Below are 27991 nucleotides of genomic sequence, written 5' to 3'. Positions count from 1 at the left end.
GGAGAAGGAAGAAAGTGCGGAGCTTGGGGAGGAGGCAAGTCGAGCAAGAGTGGGAGGTTCCTGAGTCCCGAGGAGGTTAGTAGGCAAGGTCTGGGAGATAGCAGGAGGGCCCTGGGAGTCAATGGGAGTATCTGAAGTCAGTGGGAAGAGTCATAGCATAGGTGGGGAGAGTCTGGGGTTAGAATCAGGAGTCTGGAGGGCTAGAGAAGAGACTGGGCTGGTGGTCCGATGGAGGAGCCTGGCATCAGTGGGAGGAATCTGGGTATTGGTGGGCAGAGCATTAATGGGAGGTTCTGGGAGACAGTGGAAGGGAATGAGATGAGTACCATCAAGGGGTCAGCGGGCAGGGGAATGGTCAGCAGGAAGGCGCTGATCGGTGAGGGCTGACAAGTCAGGGGGTAAGGGTAGTGGGCTGGTCCTGGGGACCCTGACCACAAGCTCCATGGGCTCCCGAGCCTTGTTTCGATAAGCTCGGCGGATGGTGTCTACTGCTCGCTGGTGGGTCACCTGCTCCAGGCTCTCTCCATCCACTGCCACAAGCTCGAAGCCAGCCTGGGATGGGGGTGGGAAAATCACAGCCCTCCCTTCTCAGGTTATCCCACTACCCAACCTCTCACCTCCACCAGCTAGGACACTCCTCCCCATCTGGGTGGAGGGGATGGACAATGGGACTTTTGTGCCTGGAGCTGTGGGGGGCAGGGTGAGGCACAGACAATGGCCCTTTGTCCCTTGGGGCTAGGGGTGGAACAGGATGGGCCACCATCAGGCCCAGGCTGGCACGAGGGGACAGATTTCTCCCTAGGCTTGTTCATCTTGCAGGCCTGACCCCTGCACCCAAGCCTCCTCCCATGACCTGGTCTAAACCTGTCTGGCTGGAAGATGAGCAAGTTCTGCCCCAACCCCACCAGAATTCTGCTCTGGACCTCGGGAGTGGGCCTGGGGACTCTTCACTCACCTGCAGGGCCCCACTGAGGAAGGCAGCCCCCCCAGGGAAGATCTTTTCTATCTTCACCATGGGCTGCACCTTGGACTCAATGCCTCCAGAAATGCTGATGCCTAGTGCGAGAGAAGCACTGATGAGTATGTAGCCACACCCCTCAACCCAGGACCCCAACACCAGGCCCCAATTTCTCCCAAACACCCAGATTTTGTTACTGCTCGGTCCTTGACTCCAAAAATTCTCTAGTTCCCACCCTCCCAATCTAGAACCCCCCAAACATACCCCCATATCTAAATCTTTTCCTAAGCCCAAGCCCCCTAGTTGTACCCCAAAACCAAGCCCAGGAACCTCACCCAAACCCAAGAGCCCCACCTGCCAGGCCCAGTCCCACCTGGACTCACCCAAGGATTGCTTCATCTTGGACAGCGTGACCGTCCTCAGCTCCCCGCCAGGGGCCTTCTCGGCTGCCTCCCTGGCTGTCCCGCCGGTTCCATTCTCAGAGGGGCCTCCACGGCCCCCCGCCTTGGCTGCCTGCTCATCCACGGGTCGTGGCAGAGGGGGCCTGGCCTTCCGAGGCTTGTGGTAGCGCCCATTGGCCGCGCTTGGGGTGGGGATAGGTGCTGGGGACGGGGAGCGCCTGCGTCCCGGGGACTTGCCTCGGCCCCGGCTGCGGCTCTGGGCAGGGCCCTGGCTCTGGCTCTGCCGAGGGTCCTCTGGGGTCAGGGGTTCTGTCAGCAGCCAGTTAGGCCGTGGGGGCCGAGGAGCGACCGGGGGTGGCTGGGGAGGAGGAGTGCACGTGCTTCGGTGTGGGGCGAAGGCATCTACTGGCACGTCTTGGAGAGGGGGGATCCCCTTATGAGGGTGGTGGGGAGCAGAGACACCCAGGGAGAGCTGGAGGCCCCCCAGCTGCTCCCTCAGCTCCCCATCATCTTCCTCCTCTGAGAAGCCATTCACAGGCAGCAGGTAGAAACCTCCACGACTGTCTGGGGAAGAGGGCCAAGGTCAGGCTGCCCCCCTCACCAGCCCAGACCAGCTTGCCAGGCTCCAGTCCTTGCCTTTGCTGGTGTAAGGCCCATGAGACCCAGGCCTGGGTTTGCGCAGGCCTGGGTTTATGTTCCCGCGGTGAGGGACTCCGCCTGGGGTCTGGCAGAACAGAGGACTTTAAAGCTTTCTATTGCGATATGTGTCTTAGAAAAAATATGACTCGCACACCAAACTGGTAATTTCTCAGGGATTATTGCATAGAATGAGACTGGATTTAAAAAGTGAGTGGGTTTAAAACCAATTATTAAGTAAATCATAGTACAGGTCGTGAGCGGATGTGATAAACGTGGCTCTGGTGGACAAGGGATCTCCTTCAGGGAACCAGACGGCCTTCTGAAGCCATTACACCCTATGTGGGGGCGGGGACGGAAGGCTGGTTCTCCCTTCCCCAGTACCCCAGGGGTGTGCCCCCTCCCCAGGCTCCGGGACTCTGACTGACCGGGCACAGGCGTGATGAGGTGACGCTTGGGCGGTGTGTCCTGCCGGGCGGGTCGCAAAGCAGGAGGCCGCGCTGCTGGGAGAGGAGGTTGCATCAGAGGCGGGACTCCCGCCGGGCTCCCTGATGGACACAGCTGAAGGTCATCTCGGCCCCCTCTCCCCTGGGAGACCCCATTCCCATCCCCACCTGGGGCTCAGGATCTACACGTCCTGCCCCCAGGCTGACCTGCCCGGCTCTGAAGAGCCTCAAAAGCCTCCAGCTCCACAGGCATCACCATGCTGTCAAAGCGGCCGAGGTCAGTGGGGGCCACCACGCTCCTGGGGGGAGGGGGGCAGAGAGACAGGGTGTGGGCGGGGGCGCAGTTCTGGGGTGACAGTAGGGGGAGTTCTCAGAGGTCCCTTTCTGCCCCCCGGCCCTCCCCAAGCCCCCTCCCCACCTGATGTCCCTCAGGAGCAGCAGCTTGGCCGGCCTGTCCAGGATGGCCAGCAGGGGCCTCACGAGGCCCTCCACGCCGCCCTCGTGCACGTACTGCAGAGAGAGGCCCCGGGTCACGCAGCGGCGAGGACATCCTGAGCTGGGGGTGGGGGGCATGTGGGGTTCCCCACATTTAGGAAAGCTTCTCCCCATCCCCAGGCTGTCCCCCGGGATGGGTCGATGCTGGTGGCCAGGGGGAAGCTTGCACTCGTAGTCAGACCTCTAATAGCAGCCACAGCTTGGCAACGGGCACTTCTGTAAGCTGTCTACATAGGGTCTCTCATTTAGCAACCCTGAGAGACGACAGGAATTATTCTGGTTTTACATATGAGGAAACTGAGGCTCAGAGAGAAGGACTCTGCCCAAGGCCACACAGATAAGGAAGTGTGAAGGGGGATTGGAACCTGAGAAGTCTGGCTCTTGCCTGCTCTGGTGCCGGAAAAGGATGTGCAGGGAGCGGACTCTCCTCCCCGCCCCCAGCTCCCAGGCAGAAGGAAGGAATTGGAGCCAAACACTAGGCTGTGGGACTGGCTAGCCCAGCGTATGTCTGCACAGAGACCTACCAATTAGGCTTTGTTCAGCGCTGGAATGGGGACCTTGGGAAAGGGCTAGCTCGACAGAAAGCCTCTCTAGTCAGTCCCCAGGGGGGCGGAGGCCCTTCTGCCTGGCACTGCCCGGATGCCACCAGCCACACCCCACCAACGCAGACACACTGGTAAACTGCACACTGGGAGTCACCCTATTTGGATAGCACACCGCCCCCTGGTGGTGAAAGAGTGATTCAGGGACACACACACACGCACACACACAGAGCATCTTGGACAGCACTAGACACAGACACAGCAAGCCCTGGTGGTCAGAGTGAGACATTCGTAAATATCAGGAAATCAAACATAAACCATGTGGCCCTAAACCGCACACACAGTTACAGGGACTCACACATACACGTGTCCAAAATACACCCCCTTTTGTCTGGAGACAGAGATATAATTGCACAGAATCAGTCACATATGTACATGTTTCAAGTCCCCAAATCTGCATTCAGCACCTACTAAGTGCCACACCCTGTACTGGGCGGTAGGGGCACAATGCCGAAGACCCTGTTCCAGATCCTTCAGAAGTCAGTCTAATGGGAAACGAGGGGCAGAGCGAGCCATGAGCCCCAGGGAATGACAAACCCCTGGCAATGGGGCAGCGGGAACCTCAGAGGAGCGTGCGAAGACCGGAATTGGCTTCTTAGAGGCAGTGACATTGACACTGACCCCTGTAGGTGTGTCCGTTTCATTTACATGTACTGTTAAGGATAAATGCAGGGAACAGCATGAATATTGGGAGGGAAGTGCCCCAAGGGTGGGGTGGGATAATGGGTAGACAGAAGTTCAACTTGACCGTGGGGTACAAGAGTTGTGTGGTTCATCACCTGTATAATCCTAGGCAGTGACCCGCAGAAGATGACCATGTGGTGATGTGGCGACCACGGGAAAGCTGAGATTAGTGGCTGGGGAGTCAAAGCAGGGAAGGCCTTGAATGTGAGCATAAGAGACTTATACTCAGTTCTGCCAAAGGTAAGAGATTGCAAGGGGGCTTGGGGAGTGTAAAGTGATCCCAGACGGTGTTTATAAAGCCTGGTCTGGTGGCCATGGAGAGATGGCTCAGAAGAGGAGAGGGAAGGGAGGCTTGGGGTTTGAGGCCACACATCTGAGTCACTAGGGGAGATTTACTAATCATTCCGGCCAGAGCTCCACCTCAGAGGTTCTGATCTCTTGGCGTGGGTGAGGTGTGGGTCAGGTTTGGGTGGTAGGCAGGTGCTGTGGGGGTGCAGTGAGAGGTGGTCCTGGCTTGGACAGGGCGGGAGGAAGAGCGGGACGATGGAAAAGGAGCTGACCCAAGAAACGGACACGGCACGCCACCTAATGGCCAGAGCCTAGAATTACAAGCTCACAGAGGCTGGTGCTCTGGACCCCTCTTCGCACTCAGAGTTGAGCATGATGACACTTACAGAATTTAGCCCAAAGGCCCTTAGCTGCCCCCCAACACGTACCCCATCTGCAGCTCTGCTGTCAACCAGGCCTTGGTAAAGGGATGCATGTGCCTCGGTCTCCAGGTGCCTCATCTGGACACACACACACTCGCACACAGATCGATCACACAGTTGACACAAACCTAAGAACCCCACAGACACACAAATGTACGCATCACACAGAAAACAGCACAGCGCCCCCCCCCCCCGACCAGGCTGAGGGTGGCGGGGGGGGGGAATCACAAACAACTTCCTGGAGCCCCTCAGCTTGTCCTTGCACGTGTACGCTGATGCGGGCCTCTCATGGGGACCCCAGCACAGGAAATCCGGGGGCTTTGAGGCAGGAGGAGAGCAGAGGGCCTTCCGCTCCCCCTGGAGGGGATAGCCTGTGCCTCCCACAGCCTCCCCAACATCCAGGCCACAAGGACTCCCTCATAGCTAACCTGCAACCCCACCCCGGAGCCCTACTTCCTGCCTGATGTAGAAGGAAACAGAACAACAGTGCAGATGTTGGGGGAGGCTTGGGGTGTGTGGGGGGCGAAAAGGATTACTTGAGTAACAGGGGAGGGGCCCTGGCGTGAGGCTGGGCCTCTGGGCTGAGCCAGGTGCAGAAGGAGGCAGGGGGTCAGGGGAGAAGGCTGGGGCTTAGAGGAGAGAGAAGGCAGTGACCACAGAGGCTCACGTGCCCCCACTCATCACCTGTCCGGCTCCTTCTCATCTTAGCTGAAACATCACCTCCTCCAGGAGGCCCTCCTAGACCATGCCACCTAATTCGTACCTCTTGGGTTATTTTCTCATGTTCTTTTCTTTCACAGCACTTCACATGATTTGTCCCTATGGGTGTTTAGGTTCTAGTTATTGTATCTCCGCTTCCTGTCTGTGAGCTCAGTGTGTGCGTGTTTACACGTGTGTGTATGTGTATGACAGGAACAGGAGTGACTTCTGCTTTTACCGATGGCTGGCCTCACAGCATCAAACCCAGATACTGACCAGAGACGGTGGCCTGAATGAATGAGGGGCTGGATGACTGGGTGACCATGTGCTGGAGTTGGGGGCAGGCTGGAAGCTCACCCGGGAGCAGTGGCGGGTGACTGCCAGCACCTCATCATCAGTCAGCAGCCGCCGGGCCAGGTCCTGAATAAGGGGCCGCCGGCTCTCCCAGGCTTGCACCTGCTCGTCCACATTGGGCAGCTGGCTGGAGGGGCTCCTGGACCTGGCAGAGAGCAGGGCCCGGCCCCTCTCCCGCTCTGCAGGGAAGGGGGCAAAGGCATATGATGAAGGAGCCAGGAGCCATGAGGGGAGGAGGGAGAGGCTTCTCTCAATGGGGGTCAGACCACAGAACAGGTCAGCTGAGAGGCCTAGGTGCCGCTGACAGGATCCCAGCCTCGCCCAGTCTCCCCACCATGGTTCCCCATAGCAATCTGCTCAACAAGGGAGCTCCAATCCAGACGCTTTGGCTCCCAACACAGACCCGTATACTAGTCTGTTCCTTAACGGTGTCCTAGCCCAGTGCCCCCTGGGCCCCCCGAACATTCGCTGTCATAGGACTCAATGAAGTTCTGGCACAGGCTCCCTCACCTCCCCAAATCTGTCTTTGGGAGTCCCATCAAGTACCCAGTCCTCAAAAATGCACCCCAACATTGGTCTGCAGCCCTGTCTTTCCTGGTTGGCTTAGTCCCATTCTTTTAGCTGCCCCCAATATGCACTCAATCCCCCCATGCATGACCCCCACTGAGTTTAGCCCAAAGCCCCTTAGCTGCCCCCAACATGCACCCCATCTGCAGCTCTGCTGTCAACCGGGCCTTGGTGAAGGGATGCGTGAATTACCGCGTCTCAGTCTCCAGGTGACAAACTTCTGCACAGGCCCCACTGCCCCCGCTGTGAAGAAGAAAGGCTCAGCTGAGGGCCCGGACTCCCAGTCTGAACATGGGGCTTGCAGGGCTCAGGGAGGGCTGGATCATGGCTGGAATGAAGAGCTCAAGCGGGAAGGAGGTGGAATGGCGAGGCCGTGAAGGTCTTGAGCGCCACGCTCAACCAGGGACTTCATTCATAGGCAGCGGGGAGTCAGTGAAGGTTTTGGGTCGAGAGAGGGTGCGGTCTGAGTTCTGCTTGTGGGGGTTCATTTAGAAGCAAATATATGGAAGGAAGAACCCCAAGAACAAAGCATGGGGGGCACCTACCTTCAGGGGACAGAGAAACAAAGAGGAGCCTTTGGAGGAGAAACAGGAGTGACCAGAAGGATAGGAGGGGCATCAGGTGAGAGCAGGGCCCCGGGGGCTGTGGAGAAAGAGGTGGGCTGAGGAAGTGGAGCTGGCCTGGGCTGGTCTGAAGAGATTGTCTCTTCCACAGGACTCTCACCTCAGCCCCCCAGAAGGGGCAGGGTCAGCTCCTCATCCTCTGGTCATCTGTCGCCCACCCAACATCCACTTTCCCTCTGCAGACAGCACCCCAATTTCACCTGGGGATCTCCATTCTCAGTGCATGTGCCCCAGGAGGGGCACGTGACCCGGGCTGGCCCCTGAGAGCACCATCGGCCCTGCCCCGGCACAGCCAGCTGCAGGGCGCGGGATCCCACCGGGCCTGTGAGAGCAGGGAACTGCAGCAGCAACTCTTGAAGAAGCTCTCCTGTCCCTGGGTTGCTAAGGGACAGTGGCCATCTTCCCTCTGAGTGGGCAAAACCTGGATGAAATTGAAGCCAACCCAGGGGAAAGTGGGACCAAAGATGAAGGGGGCAGATGTCTGATGAGGTTGTTTAAACCTTTAGCCCCACTCAAATCAGCAGCTGTGCCAAGGAGTGCATTTTAAACCTAATTTGAGTTGGGTTTCTGTCGCATGCAACCCCGAGAGTCTTTACCATCCAGGCTTGGTCCAGTCTCGGAGCCTCACCTGAGAGACGAGAGGTGTCTGTGAGGGTCCGTAGGAAGCCCCGGACATAAGTGAAGCCTGCCCAGGCCATTCTGCTTGGGCCCTGAGCTAGAAATGGCCTTGCTTGGGATGGTTCTAGAACTGGGTAGGGCCTGTGGAGCTCTGGCCAGGGGAGGGGAAGCCAGATATGCCAGGAGAGCAATGCCCGCCCTGCCCACCTCAGCACCAAGAGCACAGAGATCTGGCCCAAGCCCTTCGACTTCCTTGCTAGGCTGCGGCTCTATCAGCTTCCTTTCTGTGAAGTGGGGAGATGAGATACTTTAACAAGGAGCACTACATTTTCTGAGTACCTTCTGTATGCCAGACAATGTCCTCAAGTGATTTACATCCCTCCATTCCCTTGTTCCTCACCATCCCTAAGGAAACAGGCATCATTTCTCTCACTTGACTCATGAGGAAACAGGTGTACGGGGGCGAGCGGTTACTCCCAGCTAGTAAACGGGAGTGTGGGATTTAAACCCAGAGCTGCCGGGTGCCAAAGGGGCCTGTACCCCCTTCCTCCCTGCCTCATCCGCCTAGTGCTTACCTTTCTCCAGGTCTAGGCGAGGGTGGGGCTTGGCCGGGCTCCCTCCGTCCAGCGTCCAGGCCTCTCTGTGCCCGTCCCCTGCCAGCCGCCCCTGCCACCCTCCCTTGAACAAGAGGTTCATCAGCGTCTTGGAGCGCTGCAGGGCTCCCTTTTCCCCAGAGGGCCCCAACTTCTCCTTCTTCCGCTGCTTCTTCTCCTCTGCAGACAAGAGGGGGCACCCGGGGGGCTGGCATGGTGGGCAGAAGGGAAGGCCGAGGGGCAGGGGTGTGAAGAGGGCCAAAGAGGAGGGACAGTAGGGGGCAGACAGGACCTCCAGCTTTGTGGGGAGATGGGGATGGAGATAGGTGGGCTTCCTCCTCCGACTTTCCATTTCTCCCCCACCCACAGTTCTAGCTCTGTGAGGACTCTCCCTGAGGGCCGGGGTTAAGTGTCGGTGTCTGTGTGTGTCAAACAGGTGGGGATGGATTAGGGCGGGTTTGGGGCCCAAAGTGGACAGGAGCTGGGACTGGATCTGAGGGTGGGTTAGGGGCCCAGGGCCAGTTTAAAATGGGGCCCAGCGCAGCATCTGAGTGCATTCTGGAGCTGGAACTGAGGCCGAGTCAAGGCCTAGGGCCAAGGGAGGTTTGGGGCCCAGGACTGGGTGTGAAGCAGGTGTTGGAATGGGAGCTTTGGAGAGAACATCAGCCGCCCCTTCCCTACATACCCCACAAGGTCAGGTGGCTCTGCGACCTCGTGATGGGGGGCCGGGGTCGGCTCAGGGCCAGCAGCAGAGCGGTCTTAGGGGACTCGGAGAACGCTGGGTCCAGGCGGCGGGCAGGCCGGGGGCCGTCCGAGCGGATGGCTGTGTCCCTGAGGATGACGGTGGGCCTCACACTGCACCAGGTCTCCACGCGGCCCCCCACGTCAGGCTCTGTCTGCATGGCTGTGTCTGCCCGCCCCCAGCCTGGGCCCCCACTGCCCGGCTCATCAGGCCCCAGGCAGACATCCATGCGGTCGGAGGGCAGGGAGCCCGAGCCCTCGGCCGAGCTGCAGGGGGCGCTGGAGGCATAGGAGGAGACGCTGGAGCTGCTCTCGGAGGCTGGGGACAGCTGCTGCAGCACCCCGTTGCTCACTGCAGGCAGTGGGGAAGGCAGGGGCATCTCAGGGGAAGGCCGGGTTGCTTCAGAGCCCTGCCAGGGTCGCGGATCACCTTGGGCGTGGGGCTGGGTGAGTGCTGGGTAGCAGCCAAGGCTGGAAGCACGGGGCTCTGGGAATCGGCTGCTCAGCAGTCCTGCCACTGACTTGTTGAGAGACCTTAGGCAAGTCACGTCTCCTCCATTCACCCCCCGCCCCCCGCCGCCACCACAGGGGCTCCAGAGCCAAGGGCAGCCCGGAACTGAACCTGCAACTTCTCAGAGGGGTGTCTGGGTGGGAAAGTTGCAAGCAGGCGTTGCTCCTCCTGCCCAATTATCCCTCAGAGACTCTGGCCCACCCTCCGGCCTCAGCCCTTTCCCTCTGACCCAGGGGCCTGAGCCACTTACATCGGTCCAGCCAACAGTACTCGGAAACCATCTCTTTGTAGGCGGGGGTACCGGCCAGTCTCCTGGGAAGAGCGTGGTGGGCGAAGGAGGGCATGGGGGAGCAGGTGGGAAGGGGGTGGTTGAGAAGGGAGAGTGAGTGAGAAGGGGGGTGAGGAGGGACAGTGAGTGAGAAGGGGGGTGATGGGACAGGAGTAAACTTTTCAACCCCATCTCTCTCCTCCACGTTCATCGTTCATCGTGGTCGGCTCGAGAGGAATGGGCGGGTCTCTGTCTGAAGACACCAGATTCCTCTAAACCTCAGGGCCTTGCACTTGCTGCTCCTTCTGTCTGGATTCTCTTCCTCCCGCTCATCTGCGGGCTTGCTCCTTCTCCCTCTTCAAGCGTCACCTCCCCAGAGAGACCTGCCCTGACCCCCCTGGCTGAAAGGGCCTCCCTGAATTACCCCTCCCGTCTCTCTGTAATTTCCTCACAGCGTTTGTCAGTCAGCATGCACCCTGTTTGTCTGCCCCCCGCCCCGCTCCCCGTAGCAGAGACCTCATCTGTCTTGTTCACCGTCGTAGCCCCAGCACTGGCATAGGCGTCATCACGTACGTCATACTCAAAAATGTTGAATGAATGAACGAGGGGCGGAGTGGGAGAGAGGAGGAGTGTCTGGGATCATGTGAGAGGAAGGAAAGGGAGAAACGTCACGGGGGGATTGTGGGATGGGAAATCCAGGTGGCAGAAGTGAGGGAATGGCGGAGGAGGCCCTGAAGGGCGAGCTGGGTGAAGGCTTGGGAAGGGAAGGGAGTGAAGCAGGGGCGGGTACTGGCGGAGAGCAAGCCACAGCCTCCTCCACAGCCACAGTGACAAGGACCTGATCCTCAGGCAGGTGTGAGGCCCACGTGAATCATGAATACAGGTGCCTCCCCAGAAATCCGATCTCCGGCCTCAGCCCAGCCGTCCTTGCCCTGTGCCCAGGTCCTACCCAGAGCCATAGCTACCGGCCGACCCTCTGGGCGGGACGTTTTCTCTTTTCAACCTGGGACCTCCACCACTCATCTGAAGGGGCGCTGCCCTAGCTGTCTGGGGAGCAGGACTGGAAGCAGGCCCTGCTACTGGCCGGCTGAGTGAGTGACCTGAGTGACTCCGCCTCTCTGAACCTGTTTCTTCTTCTATGAAATAGGGATGAGCACAGGCCCTGCCCTCTCAAATGGCTGTGGAAAAGTCGTAAGTTGTAGGGCAAGGGGCATTAAGTACTAGAGAGGTCTGGGAAGTCCTTCCTGTAGTCTGGCCTCCCCCTGACACCCACAGTCCTGCCCACCTTGAGAGTCAACAAGATGTGCGTTTGGCCCTTCAGCACCTCCACGGCCCGGCTGTGGCTGATGTCGTCGAACCTGACACCGTTGGCCGCCAGGACCTGGTCCCCCACCTTGATGCCGTTCTCCTCGGCCAGCCCACCATGATCCACTCTGGGGTCAGACAGGAGGCAGTCTGAGAGGCCACCTGGCCTACCCTCCCTCACCCGAGACCAGACTCTTCACTCGGATACAGGGATGCCCCAGCCAAACTCCTTGACCCTCCTCCCAGAGCCCCCCAGGCCTCTCCAGACCCCTGACCCAGGCCCTCCTTTGGACACGTAGTTGGCTGAGCCTCGCTTGCTGACCGGTCCCCATTGCACGCCCCACCCCAGCCCTCACTTGGACACATAGATGCCCAGGCCAAACTCCTTGCCCCCGCGGATGTTGAAGCCCAGACAGAAGTCGTCCGATGTGGTGTACAGATGGACAATACGCCGCACACTGTCCTCCGAGCCACTGTCAGACGGCGTCGAGCTGCACTTTTCCACCACCAGCCGCCGATTCACCACATCCACCCTGGGACAGCAGCGATGGGCTGTCGGTCTGCCCCCACCCCCAGTCCCCCTCCTCCCAGCATCCCCGACAACTGCACAGGTAAGGGGAGGTTGCCTTCGGGGACTCCCCAGTCCTGAGACCTTCAGTGGGATGTAGACTTCCTCAAACTTGGGACACCACCCCAATCTCCTCTTGTTATGGAGCGGCTCCATTGTGCCAGGACCCATTTCGAATCCCCGCAAGAACGCTGAGGGAGAGGTGCTGTCGCTATGCCCAGGCTCCCAGAGCAGCGACGTCGGGGGCAGGACCGCTAGCATCTGGGGGAGAGTTGGGAGGAGAGCTGGGAGAGAGACACGGCCTTGTCTCGTGTCAATGTCAGGCCTTAAGATCACTGTGTTTCCAGCGCCGGGGGGATGGAAAGAGCAGAAGCCCTACGTAGCCAAGTCCCATGCAGAACCCTGTGCCCTCAGCCTCTCCTGCCATGGACCGGGGGCGTGGATGGGGGGGCAAGGGCAGGGCTGGGACCCCGCATTCTCACCATGTGGTCTTCTCCTTGGAGAATTTGATGCCCGGCACTCGGCCCATGCGTCTCACCATCATGTGCAGGCGGCTGCTGCCCGTCAGCACTTTCACGGCGCTGCCCATGGTGGTGCTCTCCAGGCTCAGCCCATTCACCTCCGTGATCTTGTCGCCCACGCACAGGCCAGCCCGCTCTGCACGGAGGGGGGGGGGCTGGCATGGGCCCTGTGGGCCAGGGCGAAGCTAAGCCTTTCCCACCACACAGGCTCCCATGGGGTAATCCCCATGAGACTGGGGATCCCCAGCTGAGGTCTGGGTATTCCTTATTAGACTAGGAACCTGTTATTAGCCCACTCCCACGCCCAGCCCCATCTCCCCATTGGATCAGGCCCTCCATAGCTGAGGACCCTTTCCTACCATCCCTGATCATAGGACTCCAGAACCCCATTGAGGTGGGGGCTCATACCCTAAGCCAGCACCTCACTCTTGGGGGCCCTGCTCACCTGCACTGCTCCCCTCCTCCACCTTGCTGACGAAGATGCCCAGGCCATGCTCAGAGCCGCCCCGCACACTGAAACCCAGTCTGCCTGCTGGACTCTTCTCCACCCGGACAGCATGGATGATGTCGCTCTCGTCACTGTTGGCTGTGTGGTGGTGGTGGTGGGGAGGGACACAGGCGTGATTCCCATGTCCATTCTGGGCACAGAGGGTCCCTGGGTTTCCCAGTTTGGGCTGGGTTGCTAGGCACAGATACCTAAGGCCCTAAGCCTAAGGGCAGCCAGTTTCTGAGTTCCCTGTTGGTGATTTTGAGAGTACGGGTCAGGGAGAAAGGGAACAGGCAGGGCAGGACTCCGTATTAGAAGATACTGTTCTCCTTCCCTTATTATACAGGTGTGTGTGTGTGTGTGTTTCTAATGCTTACTAAGCTTCCCATGCCCACAGGCCTGGGATAGGACAAACTCCTAAAAACCCTGCCACTCTGAGGGTCAGACGGATAGACAAGAGGTTCAGGATTCCATTCTATGGGGTAGAGTTGAGCACGTTTGGGCTCTTCCGCTTGAGCAGAAATGAGAATGCTAGCTCTATTTTCAAATAGTCGAAGAGCTATTCCGTGAAAGGCTTTAGATGTTTTTGTCTGTGTAACCCAGAGTGCGGAACCAAGCCCACAAAGTGGAGTTAGATGGAGGCCAATTTAGTAAGGAAAATTTTTCTAAAACCTTCAGCTGTCAGACAATGGAATGAGTTTTCCAGGAAAAACAGCGAGTTCCCCATCTTTGGAGGCATGCAAGCTGGCACTTGATAAATCCCTGTCTGGGATGTTGTGGAAGGATCTCTGAGGCCCCTTCTATCTCTTAGACCCTGTGATCTGGAGGTAAGGACTCTAGGAACTACCTGACTATATGAGGAGAGAAACCCAAAACACCACTCTGTCGTAATACATGCCCAGAGCCCAGAGAGGTCCTCTCCATCAGTGCGGAGAAAGTCAGCGAAGCAGGGTCCCCAGGAGCTGCAGCTGACAGGGACGGTGTTTGGGAACACAAGATGCGTGGGATTTCAATGGGTGGAGCGGAAAGGGAGGGCACTGATGAGGAAGGGGATGGAGCGAGCAAAGGCTCTGAGGTGGGTCCTTGAGAAGGCCTTTGGTTAGAAAAATTAAGAAGACTGGAGAGGGAAGCTGGGTCCCAGGTGAGAAGGTGAGATTTCTTCTTGGCCAAGTCTTATTCTAGAGGTATTTGAGAGGGAGAAATTGCTCTCTCTCTCTCTCTCTCTCTCTCTCTCACACACACACACACACACACACACACACACACACTTCTGCTTGGTCTAAGAGAAATCGGGTTACAGTGCATGATGAGAGCAGCTCAGGAAGAAATCTCCAAGGGCAGCCTGTGGGTAGGGGTGCAGCAGGACAGAGATGCGCAACGTGCTGAGGCTTCCTGCCTGATTGTCTGCACACATCTCAACGCAGCCGAGGAGTCTGTTGCTTTCCTGTCCCCCAACCCTCTTTCTTCTCAGTCCCTCCCTGGGGCCTTCCTAGGGCACTGGGCCAGGGGGATGCCAATCTGGGGTTTTGAGCATAGGAGCTTGGGACCTCTGAGGATGGAAACTTCTCTACTTCCACTGCCCTACCCCAGGCCACCAACCTCCCCCTCCAGGAGCTCGCAGCCTCCTCGCTGTCCCTCCACTTCCATTCTCGCCCCCTTTAGGCCTTTCTCTACACAGTGGCCAGAGTCAGCGTTTACAGTAGATCGTGCCTGCTTATTAAAAACTTCAATGCCTTCTCCTGCTTCTAGAAGGAACTCCACAGTCCCCCATGCCCAGTAAGGCCCTCCATGGGCTTTCCTCTGCCCACCTCTCTCCCTTCACCTCTGGCCGCCATCCCAGCCTCACTGAGCTTTGGCCACGCTGACCTCTGCTGTTCCTCACACAGGCTAATCATGTCAGTGTTCCTCAATCTGTGATACTCTTGCCCAGACGTTCATAAAGCCAGCTCCCAATCTGCAGCCCCTCCTGGCTCAGACACCACTTTCTCTGAGAAGCCTTCCTGGACTACCCTACCGGAAGTCCCTTCCCTTCCTCCCAGATGGCCTCTATTAGAGGGGTTCTCAAAGTGTTCCCCCCAGACCACCAGTGCAGAAGCACTCAGGAACTTATTAAAAATGCACATTCTTGGGGCACCTGGGTGGCTCAGTTGGTTAAGCATCTGACTCTTGATTTCGGCTCAGGTCATGATCTCGGGGTCCTGGGATCAAGCCCTGCATCGGGCTCTGAGCTGAGCGTGGAGTCTGCTTGTCCCTCTCCCTCTGCTCCCCCCTGCCCACTCTCTCTCTCAAATAAATAGATAAATAAAAGTACCTGGCTTGGGGTACCCGGGGTACCTGGCTGGCTCAGTCGGTAGAGCATGTGACTCTTGATTTTAGGGTTGTGAGTTTGAGCCCCACATTGGGTGTAGAGATTAGTTAAAAATAAAATCTTTTCAAAAAGTATGTAAAAAAATGTGTATGCTTGGGCTTTGCTGCAGATACATTGAATTAGAGGCTCTGGGTGTGGGACCCAGCGACTCGTCTTTTCACAAGCCTCCCAGGCAATTCTGATGTATTCCAACGTTTGCGAACCACAACTCTATTGTACCATCCAAATTAGTACCTCCAAGATTCTTACCATCCTTTCTCATTATTGGCTTACTCACATATTATTTATTGTCTATCTCCTTTTACTAGATTGTAAGTTCAGTCGTGGTAGGGATTTTGTAATCCTTTTCTGCCAACGTATCTCCAGTACGTCGCACAGCACTTGATATCTGCCCAGGATTTTTTGAATAAGTAAAAGAATAAATGGATGAAGGAGAGTGAGGAGAAAGGGCTGGTTTGGACTAGAGAATGCATTTTCTCTGGGACCAGCAGAGTTTGAGGAGCTGGTGGGGAATCATGGGGGTGATGTGGGTCGTAGTTTCTCCTTCTCTACTGTGTCTCCCTTATCAGTTATTTTAGGCCTCTGGAATGGTCTAAATAGGAACAAGGGGGAGAGGTTCCTGGATGCGGCTAGTGGGGAGACCTTTGTGCTCAGAGAGAGGGGGAGATTCCGAGCTCAGAGGCTCCCAGCGCAGACAGGGTAGGGGCCGGCTGGTCGAAGCCATGCTAGGAGATGCTGCTCTCCCGGCCGCACTAGTGGGGCTCTAGGGCGAGGCAGCCGGAGAGAGCGATCCCGGAACTTGTTCTGCAAGAGGATCTTTAGAGGGAGAGCGTACAGAGCCGTCGCATCGGAGCTGGGGCCTGGTGTGTGGCTGTGTGATGGGGACGTATATGTTCTTTTAATACAATGGGACTTAAAGGGCCATGCCCCAGTGCCTTCCCTGCCCCCTACCGTGTCTCCTAGCTCCTCTGAGGACTTCTGCTCCATGACCCAAATGACAATGGTGACTCTCAGCAGTGCCCTGCTGCTCACCTGGGGGGAGACCTAGCACGGTAGATGATGGGAGTGAGCATGTGCTGGGCCACTGGTGCAGGAAAGCCTGCCCCCTGAGCAGCCCAGCCACCGGGGTAGGGGGGCAGAGATGCCCAGCTGGGTCGAAGGGGAGGGGCAGGGTCTCAAAAGTCCACTCTGGGATCCAGCCAGGAGAGTTCTGCTGTTGAGAAACAGAAGGGGAGCTGGAGATATTTATCGAATCTGGCCCACATAAAGCCCAGCCCCAGGGGGTGCCCAATCCCCCCCCCACCTTGAGTGCCTGTCTTGCTCACTGGCTCTTTGTCGCCTCACATCTGTCACTGCAGCCAGCCTGTCTCCTAATTGCAACTCTCCCCCCCCCCCCTTGTGCTCTTGGTTTCCACTTCCAGCCTTGTCTGGGATCCCTCTATCCCAGCACCAGCTGCTCTCATTGCTCTGTCTCTAAGCCCTAGTACACTGTAAATTTCTGGAAGGTGAAGATTGACCCTCATTTTTCTCCAAGCCCCCTTCAGGACCTAACCAGGGCTGGTATAGAACAGATGTGCAATGTAACAGCATTAAGCGACTATATAAGATCAGGTAGCCTCCTCCTTCAGGGCCCAGGCCTGCGGCTCCCTTCCTGACCCTCAACCCTCCTCCTCTCCCCCCTCTTTGGAGCATTTGCTACTCTACCTCTTTGCTTTCTTCTGCATCTGAAATCTTTTTTTTAAAAAAATATTTACTTATTTTAAGTAATCTCTACACCCAATGTGGGGCTTGAACTCATGACCTGAGATCAAGAGTCACATGCTCTTTGGACTGAGCCAGCCAGGCGCCCCTGCACCTGAAACCTTTAATTCTGTCTCCCCATCTGGGCACTACTCCTCACAGCCCAGCACAGAGCTGGTCACACAATGGGCTGGTTGATGGAGTATATCCTTCTCCATCCTGCTCCCCGCAACATGCTGGACATACACAAAGGGACTGGAGAAAGGCAGAGTCCATAGGATGGAGCAGCCAATTCGATACCCTCCCTTGCTGACTTGGGGTCTAGCATATCACACACACCTGTCCTTGCCTCCATGTTCCTATCTCCCACCTCCGACCTCTCTGCCATCCTACAGCCCTAAAGCATTGGCCTGAACATGAGGAAAGGGCTGATGAGGACAAACATATGGCTAAACAGGGGCCCTCCAAGCCCCACAGCCCTAAGACTCCCATCTCTCGAGGTCCTCCTCCCAGCTGGCCCTTACCCCCACCCTTAGCGCCAGGCCTGAGCTAGGCCCCGCCCCCACCTTCGATGGGGGAGTTGATGAGGATGACGCGGCCCATGGGCGATGAGGCTCGGATTCCGCGGGGGGGCCCATTCAGCAGCCGCTGCTGCTTCTTCAGCAGGTATCGCGTTGCCGAGCCGGAGTCGCTGCCCAGGTGGCCGCGGGAGGAAAGGGAGCTCAGAGAGCCCGAGCTGAGGTCTCTGAGGCCCAGTGGGTCGAAGCCCACTGCAAAACCCTGAGCCATCGTGGGTAGCCTGGGGCGGCACCCTACAAGTCCGGAAGGAACCTGCTAGCCCTCTCGAAAAGCGCCCCGCGTGCTCCGGGCTCCATGAGCCTTCTGTGAGGAACTGGGGTCTCAGCGACTGGGAGCCTCCCACCTCTGCTGCTTCTCAGGAGTGCGCGCTCCAGGCCTGTGGATGGAGAGCAGGGATTGGGACAAGGGTGTAAATGCTGCCCTAGTTTCCCCCCAGAACTTCCACCCCTGCCTTGATTTGAGCATCCTGCCCTCCCGTGCCTTAGGCCCCTCACCTCTCCCACCCCTGGCCCAGTCCAGGCACCATCGTGGACTCTCGGAGCCATTTATACAAGGCCACTGGGAGCCTCTCATTCACTCCCCATTCCGGCTCTCAGCCAAGTCATCTACCCCAGTGTCCAGTCCTGGGTAGAGTGGAGATGGATTCTCGCAGGCCCTAGGGCTTCAAATGGTGTGAAGGAAATTGGGGCCGGGAGAATTCACTTCACATTTCATCTTGTGCATGTGGGTAGGGGTCTCGGGTCGCTAGGGCAGGGCTTCAGGACCTGGGACAGCTGCAGCAAAGGGTCCCAGAGATTTCTGGACCCCCAGAGATCCCCGGGTCCCAGGCTGCTCTTCCCTCCATCCCACCTCCTCTCCCGTCTAAAGAGGTTGCCTGGGGGCGCCTGGGTGGCTCAGTCAATTAAGTGTCTGCCTTCGGCTGGGGTCATGATCCCAGGGTCCTGGGATGGAGACTCACGTGGGCTCCCTGCTCTGCGGGGGGCCTGCTTCTCCCTCTCCCTCTGCCTGCTGCTCTTCCTGCTTGTGTCCTCTCTTCCTCTGTCAAATAAATAAAAATAAATAAATAAAATAAAATAAAGAGGTTGCCTGAACCTCTCCCAGGCTTTGGCGGAGGACCTGCTGGCTAGAGTCCCACAACGGCGCGCCCAAAACCCGGAGCGGCTGTCCCCCAGAATGGCTCTGGGACTCAGAACGCAGCATCCCACCCTCGGGTCGGTCGTCTCGGCCCCCACCTCTCGAACTTGGCTCCCCTCACCTGCTTGCTGGTGCTGCATCCGCCGGCCTCCCCCGCCCGCACCCGCTAGCGCTTGCCGCAGCCCTGGGGAACCTCGCCCACGCTCCGCCCAGGCTGCTGGAATAGGGCGGGCCTGCGTAGCCGCGGGCTCCCATTGGCTGCGAGGGCCGCCAGTCACTGCCTCCGTTCCCTCCCCTGGGCGCGCAGGACAGCCGTTTGTCACCCGGGCTGAGGCCGCTGGGTTCTGCCCGCTGCAGTTCGAGTTCTGATGCCCCATCCCGCTCCACGAACTTAGGGTTTGGGTCACACCTCGTCCCCTCCCGCTCCAGGTTCAGCGCCGGGGAGCCCAGAACCGCGTCTTCTCCAGGCCAAGACAGATACTAGGGTTCTTGGAATTGCCACCCTTCAGCGTCACCCCTGAGGCCTCAGTGAGGGAATGTCACCTGGGCAGAGGGGGCGTAAGCATGCGGCGGGCAGGAGCGTGGGCTGGCGCCTGGGTGTGCGGCAGGCGTGCTCTCTAAGTTGACTGGGTGGGTTTTGAAGTGTGTGTATGTGTGTGTTGCCTTCTTCCACATGCATCCTTCTGTGTCACTAAGTGTCTCTCTGGCCACCCAGTTCTGGAAAGGGCACAGGGTGGAGCCGCTGGTTCCAGGACACCAGGGGGAGGGAGAATCTTTCTGATCCACTTGCTTGATGCAGACAGAGGTACTTTGAAGCTTTTGCCCCTACACATCCCAGGGCAGGGACTAGGGCTAAAGTCTGTGGTGCAGGTGTAAGGATTGGGGGCAGAAGGAAACTGGGGACCCCCCAGTGGAGCTAGGGGTTACAAGAGGCGAGTAAGGAGGGGGCTGCGGGAGGAAAAGTGTGGGGACATAGAGGGGGCACAGGCAGGAGGGAGACTGTAAAGGGCTGCAAATGCCGAAGTGAGGCGACAAGAGCTTGTGGGAGCTGGGGTAGGAGCCCAGGGGGCCAAGGCGGTAGGGGCCACTGCCAAGGCGGCCATCTAGTAAACAAGCCAGAAGGTAATCCGAGACCCTACAGGCGCACATCAGAGGATGGCCCCTCCACGCAGCCAGCCTTCGTCCTGCGCGCTGCGAGCCTTCGCCCTGGGCACCTAGACCCGTTGCTGCCGAGGCCGGGTGCCCCCCCGAGGCCAGCTGGGGGACTGCAAGCAAAGGGGGCAGCACCCGCGGTTCCTCCCCTCCTCTCTCTGGCTGGGGACTGGCCAGAACTGATTCCCCGAGCCCCGATTGGCTCTGGGAGGCGGTGTGGGGCCAGGTCCCTGTAGACTGGGCTGGGGGCGTCGCCCCAAGGGGCACCCACCGTCCCCAGGCTCTGCCAATTCCTGGGCACGCCCGGCGAACGCGCGGAGGCGGGGAGCCCCCGCCCCTCCTGCCGGTCAGCGTCACCCGTGACGTTACGCGTGATGGGTGGGAGGGCAGGAGCGGGGGCGCCGCGCCGGGAGGAAGGCGGGTCTGGGAGCTGCAGAGGCCAGAAGCCCCGGAGCTCAGGAAAGCGTGAGTGCTGGCTGTCCAGGGCGGGGTTCCGCGGTCGGGGGCGTAGGGGATTGAGCGCTAAGGGGGGGGGGGGGGAAAGCCTGCCTTGAAGTGTGCTCTCTGTCCTCTCCGGATTCAGTATCTTCGGTTCTAGGGAGGTGCTGGGGGCGCGAGGGGAGGTTGGTTGTGAGGAGGAATGTCAGGGTGGGGCCTTGCGTGGTGACACATTCAAGTGTCTGCAGTTGATGGACCTGGGTTGTGCGTGTATGCGTGATTGTGCAAGTAACGGTCTTTGTGGGCTGGTGTATGCAGGGCGTGTCCACTGTTTGTATGTCTGTGTAGGGCATGTATGTATCTTTGTGTGTGGGTATGTTAGTGCGAGCGTGTGAGAGAGGGGAGGGTGTGTCTTCCAGTGAGGGAGGAAGTGTGGTTGGAGAGGATTAGTCATATTGTAGGATTTTGCCTAACACAGCCAGATGGCTGCTTCAGGCTTTCCTCTCTGTACTGGGGGGGAGAATCCTTCTTTCTGGCCATAGGTGGCTTGGGGAGAGGTGCATGGGTGTCTGTGTCAGCCCTGCCCAGCGGGGGAACAAGGAGGGCCTTGCCATTCAGTGTGGGTTGAGGAAAATGCCCCTGGAGAGGAGACTTGTGCATGCCCGCTAGCACGCATGCCTGACAGGCATCAGAGTCCCTAGTTTGAGATCTGGAGTAGATATCCCTGGGGCTGCCAATGAGCCCTTGCTCTTCTCCAATCAGGGGCTGGGGCGTGGGATGACTTATGCCATCTTCCCAAACAGCCTTGGGCGTTTGCATCTAGGTCTCAAGCAGCTGGGGCCTAAAGTTGACGTGAATGTGGGTATACAACGCAGAGAATATGCATTTCTGTGCATACAGAGCACAAGCGTGGCTGCACGGGATTAGTTGCTGCTCTTGCATCAACCACGCACATGTAAATCCTCACTGATGAAAATCTGCACCAGGCCAGAGTGCAAAGGAGATATGTTTTTCTGGTTCTGTTTTCCCCTGCCCCTCCTCCCGTGGCTCTAGGTCTCTGAGCCCGAACCTTGCCTAGAAAACAGCTCCTCCCCCCAACCCTTGCTTACCTATCTGGAGTCACCTTGACTTCTCGAAGAGATTGGTGATAGGCCCAGGGACCAGGGCAGGGCCACTAGAGGTTCCCACAGACAGAGCTCTTGGACACCCTCCTTGAAGTCCTCCAACTCCCGTCTTTGCCCTGCAGAAAATGGGTGAGTTGCCCTTGGATATCAATATCCAGGAACCTCGTTGGGACCAAAGCACTTTCCTGGGCAGAGCCCGGCACTTCTTCACTGTGACTGACCCTCGGAATCTGCTGCTGTCTGGAGCACAGCTGGAAGCTTCCCGGAACATCGTGCAGAACTACAGGTAGACTGCTACCCCCTCTGACCCTGTATCCCAGGGCCTCATTCCTGGTACTTGAATACAGTACCTTTTGCCTCTGTCTCCCCAAGCTTGAGAGTGACTCTCCCACTTCTCAAGTCCCTTATTCCCTGGCCTTATGTGTTAGAATCACAGACAACTATGGCATAGAGCTTTAATCCAGAGAATTTTAGGGTGTTTGGGTTGAGGAGGTGGCATTGATATTTGTGGGCAGGGGGCTGCTGTCTACTTCACAGACTCTCTAAAGGGGTGCTGCTAGGCCACCCTCTGCAAGAATGGAGGGTCTCAAAGTTGAGCCCAAGGAGAAGGAGAGCATCCCCCTTGTCTCCAGGAGGAAAAGCCCTTGTGATGCCCCTCGCCATTTCAACCCATTGGGAACCACCATTACCCATGCCCAAGCATTGAGGCAGAAACAGAAAGGTACCCCTCTTTGTGTGGCTACAAGGAAAATAGAAATGGGGGCCCACGTACTCTTCTGGAAAGATGTGGTTCTCCCCCAGAGACAAGGAGCTCCTTTATTCTGAGATTCAGGGCCAAAGTCCCTGGTCCTCTGCCCGCACTTCCCCTGAGCTGAGTGGTCAGGGCTTCAGGGGCAGACCTGCCACCTAGAACTACTATCTCTTCCCGGCCATTCTCCGCAGGGCTGGTGTGGTGACACCTGGGCTCACCGAGGACCAGCTGTGGAGGGCCAAGTATGTGTACGACTCTGCCTTCCATCCGGACACCGGCGAGAAGGTGGTGCTGATTGGCCGGATGTCAGCTCAGGTGCCCATGAACATGACCATCACTGGCTGCATGCTCACCTTCTACAGGCAGGTCCTGCCCCATGTGTCCCCTCCCTGAGCACTCGGCGTGCTAGGGTGTAGCTGGATGACTAGGCGAGGCCAACTGGGCAGAAAATAGTGGGCGGGTGAGAGCTTGTGCTAGAATGCCCTGCACCCCTCAGAACTCAGCCCCGAGGTTCCTCCCAGCCCAGAGACAGTGTGTGTGGTTTGGCAAGTGGGGTAAGTGGGGAGGGTCATGCGGGGGTCACCGGAGCAAGTTCTAGGGTCATCAGCTGGGTCCCTCCTGAGGGTTTGGGAATAACCTCTGGGGTCTCACTATCAGGGTCTGAGGATGAGGGACACCGTAGAGGGGGCAGAAGTAAGCGTCTTTGTTCCCTCAGGAAGACCCCGACGGTGGTGTTCTGGCAGTGGGTGAATCAGTCCTTCAATGCTGTTGTGAACTACTCCAACCGCAGCGGTGATGCTCCCATCACTGTGGGGTGAGAGCTTGTCCCCAGGGACTCCTCCCGGGCCTACCGTTGCTCCCTCTTGTTTGCTTCTGTTTCCAGAGTGCTTGTTCCGTCGGTGACTCAAAGCCCTCCTCCCAGCCTGCCCCTCTCCCCACTCTTCTGGCCTGAGGGCATGGCATCCTCTTGTGTGTACTATGGGGACCCCTCTCCTCCAGAAAGGGAGGGCTCGGAGCTTCCAGACAAGTCTACACTGTAGCAGGGGAGGAATTTCTTTGCCTTCCACGCCTCATATATTGAGAATTTGGGATGTCCCTGAAAGAAAGAACCACACGCTGGACTCTTCACCTCCCACATTGTGTCCTGACGCTTCCACCCACAGGCAGCTGGGGACAGCTTATGTGAGTGCCACCACCGGCGCTGTGGCCACAGCCCTGGGGCTCAAATCCCTCACCAAGGTAAACGCCCCCCATTTACCCTATATTCTTCTCCCTTTTCCCCATCACTCATCTACACCAACCTACAGGCTCCCCACATCTCTCCCCAGAGTTCCTCACTGCTCCACGGCCCTTAGGGCCACTAAGCGCCATCTTCCCTCCCCCAGCACCTGCCCCCTCTGGTCGGCAGGTTTGTGCCCTTTGCAGCTGTGGCAGCCGCCAACTGCATCAACATCCCCCTGATGAGGCAGAGGTGAGTGGCTCCAGTCCTGGCACACACACACCCCACCCTGTGCATGTGGGCACACCGTCCTGCCATGCAGACTAGCCCAGTCCTCTGCCTCCCCAGACAGAAGTTTCTGGGCACAGTCTCAGTCTGACTCTGGGATCCTGGGCTGGGAGAAATAGCCTTTGAATCCATGACATCTGAGGGAACCCCAGGGAATAGCTGCCCGAGAGGGCATTGCAGCTAGGATTTGGGGCCTGTGGTCCGACCCTCACCCCCTTTCCTTTCCAGGGAGCTGCAGGTGGGCATCCCAGTGACTGATGAGGAAAGTCAGAGACTCGGCCATTCGGTGGCTGCGGCCAAGCAGGGAATCTTCCAGGTGGTGGTATCGAGAATCTGCATGGCCATTCCTGCCATGGGTGAGGCACAGGTGCCTGGGCGGGGCACGGGAGGCTCTAAGAGAATGGGGGGCCATTCTCCAGGGGTTTTGAGCACTCTGGGGGCTGTGACTCTGGGGGGAGGAGGAGGAGCTTTCACTTTGCTAACTCCCTCCTTTTTCACCCTGCTTTCCCCGCAGCCATTCCCCCCGTGATCATGGACACTCTGGAGAAGAAAGACTTCCTAAAGGTAGGTCACTGTTACCTTTCCCATCCTGGAAGTGGTGATGGCTGGAAGCAGAAGTGGTCAGCCTCTGAGCTTGTTTCCAGCTTGGCCTGAGTCTGAGAAGAGCCCCCTGTTTGCCCCACCCCGTGCTGCCCCCTCCCCCTTCATTCATTCAGCAAGAAGGAATTGGGCTGGGGTGAAGATCCCTAAGGGAGCAGGAGGAGAGGATAAGGGAAGGAAATGGTTTCTGTCCTGAAGAGAATCAGTATCCCTCCAGAGGCCTCTGACACACAGGGATAGACTACCACAGTCACACCTGACATCACACTCATGCTGTCGCCTACTGACAACAGTGAGACATGCAGGCTCACACATGCACGAACAGAAGAGAGAAGCAAGGCATGGGAATCCAAGCTCATTCACTGAAGCATTTATTCACAAGTATTTATGGAGCACCACCTGTGCCCTTTGGAGGAACGGAATGGAGGTCCCTGTGGCTGGAGTGAATTGGGAAGGGACAGGTTCATGCATGCCACTGAGCTGGGAGGAAGTGAGTGGAGGGTTAGAGGCGGCTTCCGGAAGAAAGCAGCTCCTAGAGGAAGTGTGGAGCCAATTCTGAGAGGGGAGAATGCGCGATGGGACGCTAGGAAGGGTGTCAGCAAGCAGGCCTGGCTGAGTGGAGGGTGGCGATCTGGAGATTCCATCCCTGTTGTGGGCTCGGGAGAGAGAAAAGGGCCACATACCAGAGGCTCAGAGGCAGGGTTGGCGGGATAGAGCCGTGGTAGGGGGAATGGGGTGGAGGGAGGGGAGGAGGGGACACAAGCCATTCCATTGTCTCTGTCTCCCCACAGCGTCGCCCCTGGCTGGGGGCGCCCCTGCAGGTGGGACTGGTAGGCTTCTGGTAAGTGTGCGGAGACTCAGCTAGGGTGTGTGAGACTGTCCTTTCCATGGTGGATGTGGCGGGTATTTATTGATTTTAAGATGGTTATGTACATCATTCATTCATACATTTGGCTAGTAGGGGTCTTGGACACTTGTAGGGCATGCTGTGTGTTAGGGGGTGATCTCCACCCTTGAAGGTCGAGGTCATAGTCGAAGAGATTCTAGTCTTCGTCTGTGAGAGGAAAGCATGGAAATATACCTTTTGGTACCGGTGACATCCAGGAGTTTCAAGCACATTTAACTGCTGAGGCTGACACTCACTGTCGTGCTCTGGAGGCTCTTCCCTCAGCCAGAACCTACTGTCAGCATTGGCTTTAATCAGCCTCTATCCCTAGGGGCTGTCTCCAGAGATGAGGTGGGGTGCAGGGAGGGAACAACCTTCGGTCAAAACTTCACAAACCTTTCCCACGCTCTTCTCCCCAGCCTGGTATTTGCCACCCCCTTGTGCTGTGCCCTGTTCCCCCAGAGAAGGTAAGTGCTGCCCCCGGGCGTGGCTGGGGGCTCTGGATGGGTCTCCACATTCTCTGGAACCAGCTGACCTTAGGGTCCTTCAGTGTGTTCCAGGAGGAGGCCTGGCATGCCAGGCACTAAACTTATTCTGGGGCAGGGAAGTGATCCTGAGCTGGGCCTTCTGGTAGCCGAAGGAGGTGGTTCCCTCTGGGAGGAGGAAGGGCGGTGATCCCTTAGCCTGATGCACGTTGGGTCTGGGGGATACTCAGACCACCTGTGCGGTTCTGTTACAGCTCCTTACACGTGAGCAGGCTGGAGCCGGAGCTGAGAGCTCGGATCCGTGAGCAAAACCCTGACATCGAAGTGGTTTACTACAACAAGGGGCTCTGAGGGAGGGTCAGCCCCTGGCCCCCTCCCTCCCCTGCTTGGGCTGTGGTTCTTAGGGAGCCTTACCGTCCCCTTACCTCGCCCATCTGCCTGGTACTGGGTGGGGGCTGAGTGGGGGAGCAGCCAGTGAGGCCAGCAATCCATTAGGCTGAGAGAGGTGCCCCCATTAAGCTTTTTTCTCTCCTTTCTGGTTTCAAAGAGCAGGGTCACATAACCCCTTTCTGCTGGGCTTCTCTGTCCACGTGCATACATACACGATACATGTGCGCATGTGTGTGTACGTGCTGTCCTGGAAGCTAGGAACAGACACGCTGTCCTAGGGTGTCCTGATATCTGGCTTCTCTCGGCACCTTGCCACCTGTCAGCCAGCCAGGCTACAGGACTTCCCTGCCTCAACAGTTCCACCGGCCAAGTCATTTCTAGCAGCACCTCACCCCTTCTGGACATGGGAGGAGCCCCGGGATCTCAGCACAGAGACTGAGGGACACTAGCAGGCCAAACTGGGCTGACTCCTTCAGATTTCTGGTTCCTAGCTCCCAAAGCTGACCCAGGAACTGGGCTGGCAGAGGAAGACATATCAGGATAAGGGAGACAGGGGACTTATGCATCCCCCGCATCGTGAAACAGATCATTTCGTCTTCTCTCCTCTATGAGAACAAAGGAGTGTTGGTATCCCGTAGCACTCCCGCCATCCTCCTATCTCCCCCACACTGCAGTGTGGGCGTCCTTAGGTACAATCTTAGGAGTTCTTGGTCTGCTCTGACATCATAACCTCAAATCTACACCTAGAGTCCCAACTCCCTCCCCAAACCAAAAAGCCATGAAGGCAGAGCAAACATTCCCTTTTCAGAGCTCCCACTGCACCCTCTTACCGAGGGACACAGCTGTGGGAACGGTGCTTAACCTCCGCAGGTATCCGAGTAGATGTAACTAGGACACCCTCAAGGACAGCGAGGCCCTGAGTGTACAATCTTAGGACATTTTGTGTTCTGTTGGCTCTTGTTAGACACTCAGCAGAACCCCAACCTTAGCTTCTCTTTTTTGAGGCTTAGCCCTGCTCCTACCGCTACTCCTACCCCCACTTCCCAAGAGGAAGAAGGGCCCGGGCATCCATAGGTGGACCAAAGGGGAGGTGGGCTTGGGAATGGAATATATGGTGGTGCACTCATCGGATACAGGGCTGGACCTTGATTCCAACCCCCACGAGCTCTGGCTGAAGCAGTGGGTGTTACAGATGAAGGCCCCAGTGGGATCCTCTAAGAGCACTTTCCTACTCCCCCAGCTATCTGCCACCAGCGACTAAAACTATGAAGCCATTGTTACTCAATAAACTGAAAACCTGTCTACTTCTTGATCTTCATTTGATTCCATGTCCTGAGTGTCCAGGAAGAGCCAGACTCCTGCCTGCAGCCTTGCCTTCCCTCCCCACAAAATGTAGGGCTTAGTCTCTCTTCTCCCCTTCTGTAGGAAACTTCAGCTCCCAGCAGAGGGCGCTGTGAGATTAGAAAATCTGTCCATAAGCACCCTGAGTCCGTACTAACCTAGAGGGGATGTAGATGCCTTCTGTTCCCTTTGCAGAGAGTCCTGGCTTCATTTCCTTCTTTGCTAGGAAGGCTGATCACACACCTACATACCAACCTAGGCTCTGGGCTTCTTGGTGCCTTCAGGCATTTGGCATGGGTTTGTAGTTTCTGGTTCCCAGGGCAGCCCCTGGAGAGAGGAAGGCTGGAGGGCTAAGGACTGTCCAGCTCCGTCAGAGAGAACTTAGGGCACCAGCACACCCTCCATACCCCTCCACACCCCTATCAATACAACACAGGAACAAGCCTGGCACAGACCATTTGCTAGTTAACACCCCTTCTCCCCTCCTCCCATCCCAGGGCCCTCCACTCCCTCTTTATGGAACGCCCCTTTTTTTTTTTACCTGGGAAACATGAGGCCAAAAGTTCACATCTACGAACAGATGATGAGAGCTACTATTAAACAGTTTATTGCTGAGTCTCTCACCCTAACTCTTGGCTTTGGAAGATTCAAAAGAATAAACATGAATGAATCTACAATAAAATCCATTGCCTACTCCCGGCAGGACACA

General features: G+C 57.5%; 2 protein-coding genes across 6 annotated transcripts; one reads left to right on the top strand and one right to left on the bottom strand.

Annotated features, from left to right (window-relative positions):
* Positions 1–146: 146 nt before the first annotated feature.
* On the bottom strand, positions 147–17684 carry PDZD7 (PDZ domain containing 7). The gene is given in 17 exon segments (XM_026493903.4): positions 147–552; positions 956–1056; positions 1342–1923; positions 2424–2495; positions 2649–2740; positions 2860–2951; positions 5989–6164; positions 6745–6795; positions 8369–8566; positions 9072–9479; positions 9889–9934; positions 9936–9950; positions 11192–11339; positions 11568–11744; positions 12262–12436; positions 12746–12886; positions 17462–17684. Coding segments are annotated over 17 exon segments (3099 nt in total). The 3' UTR covers positions 147–150.
* A 2257-nt stretch (positions 17685–19941) lies between these two features.
* Positions 19942–27245, top strand: SFXN3 (sideroflexin 3). Of its 5 annotated transcripts, none has more exons than XM_057308650.1 (11): positions 19942–20225; positions 21445–21608; positions 22265–22439; positions 22793–22887; positions 23237–23312; positions 23459–23544; positions 23809–23936; positions 24095–24144; positions 24972–25021; positions 25486–25533; positions 25806–27245. In XM_057308650.1, the coding sequence occupies exons 2-11, from the start codon at positions 21448–21450 to the stop codon at positions 25900–25902; spliced, it is 966 nt and encodes a 321-aa protein (XP_057164633.1). In that variant the 5' UTR covers positions 19942–20225; positions 21445–21447; the 3' UTR covers positions 25903–27245. The 5 variants fall into 5 exon arrangements, with proteins under 5 accessions (XP_057164633.1, XP_026349700.1, XP_026349701.1 ...); XM_026493915.4 differs by having other exon boundaries at positions 19982–20225; positions 22265–22435; positions 22789–22887; XM_026493916.4 differs by lacking the exon at positions 24972–25021 and having other exon boundaries at positions 20000–20225; positions 22265–22435; positions 22789–22887.
* The last annotated feature ends 746 nt before the right edge of the window (positions 27246–27991 follow it).

The sequence above is a fragment of the Ursus arctos genome, unplaced genomic scaffold, assembly GCF_023065955.2.
Source record: "Ursus arctos isolate Adak ecotype North America unplaced genomic scaffold, UrsArc2.0 scaffold_7, whole genome shotgun sequence".
NCBI classification, from domain to species: Eukaryota; Metazoa; Chordata; class Mammalia; order Carnivora; family Ursidae; genus Ursus; species Ursus arctos.
Note: the sequence above shows the minus strand (reverse complement) of the source record. Positions and strands in the feature narration are given on the sequence as shown.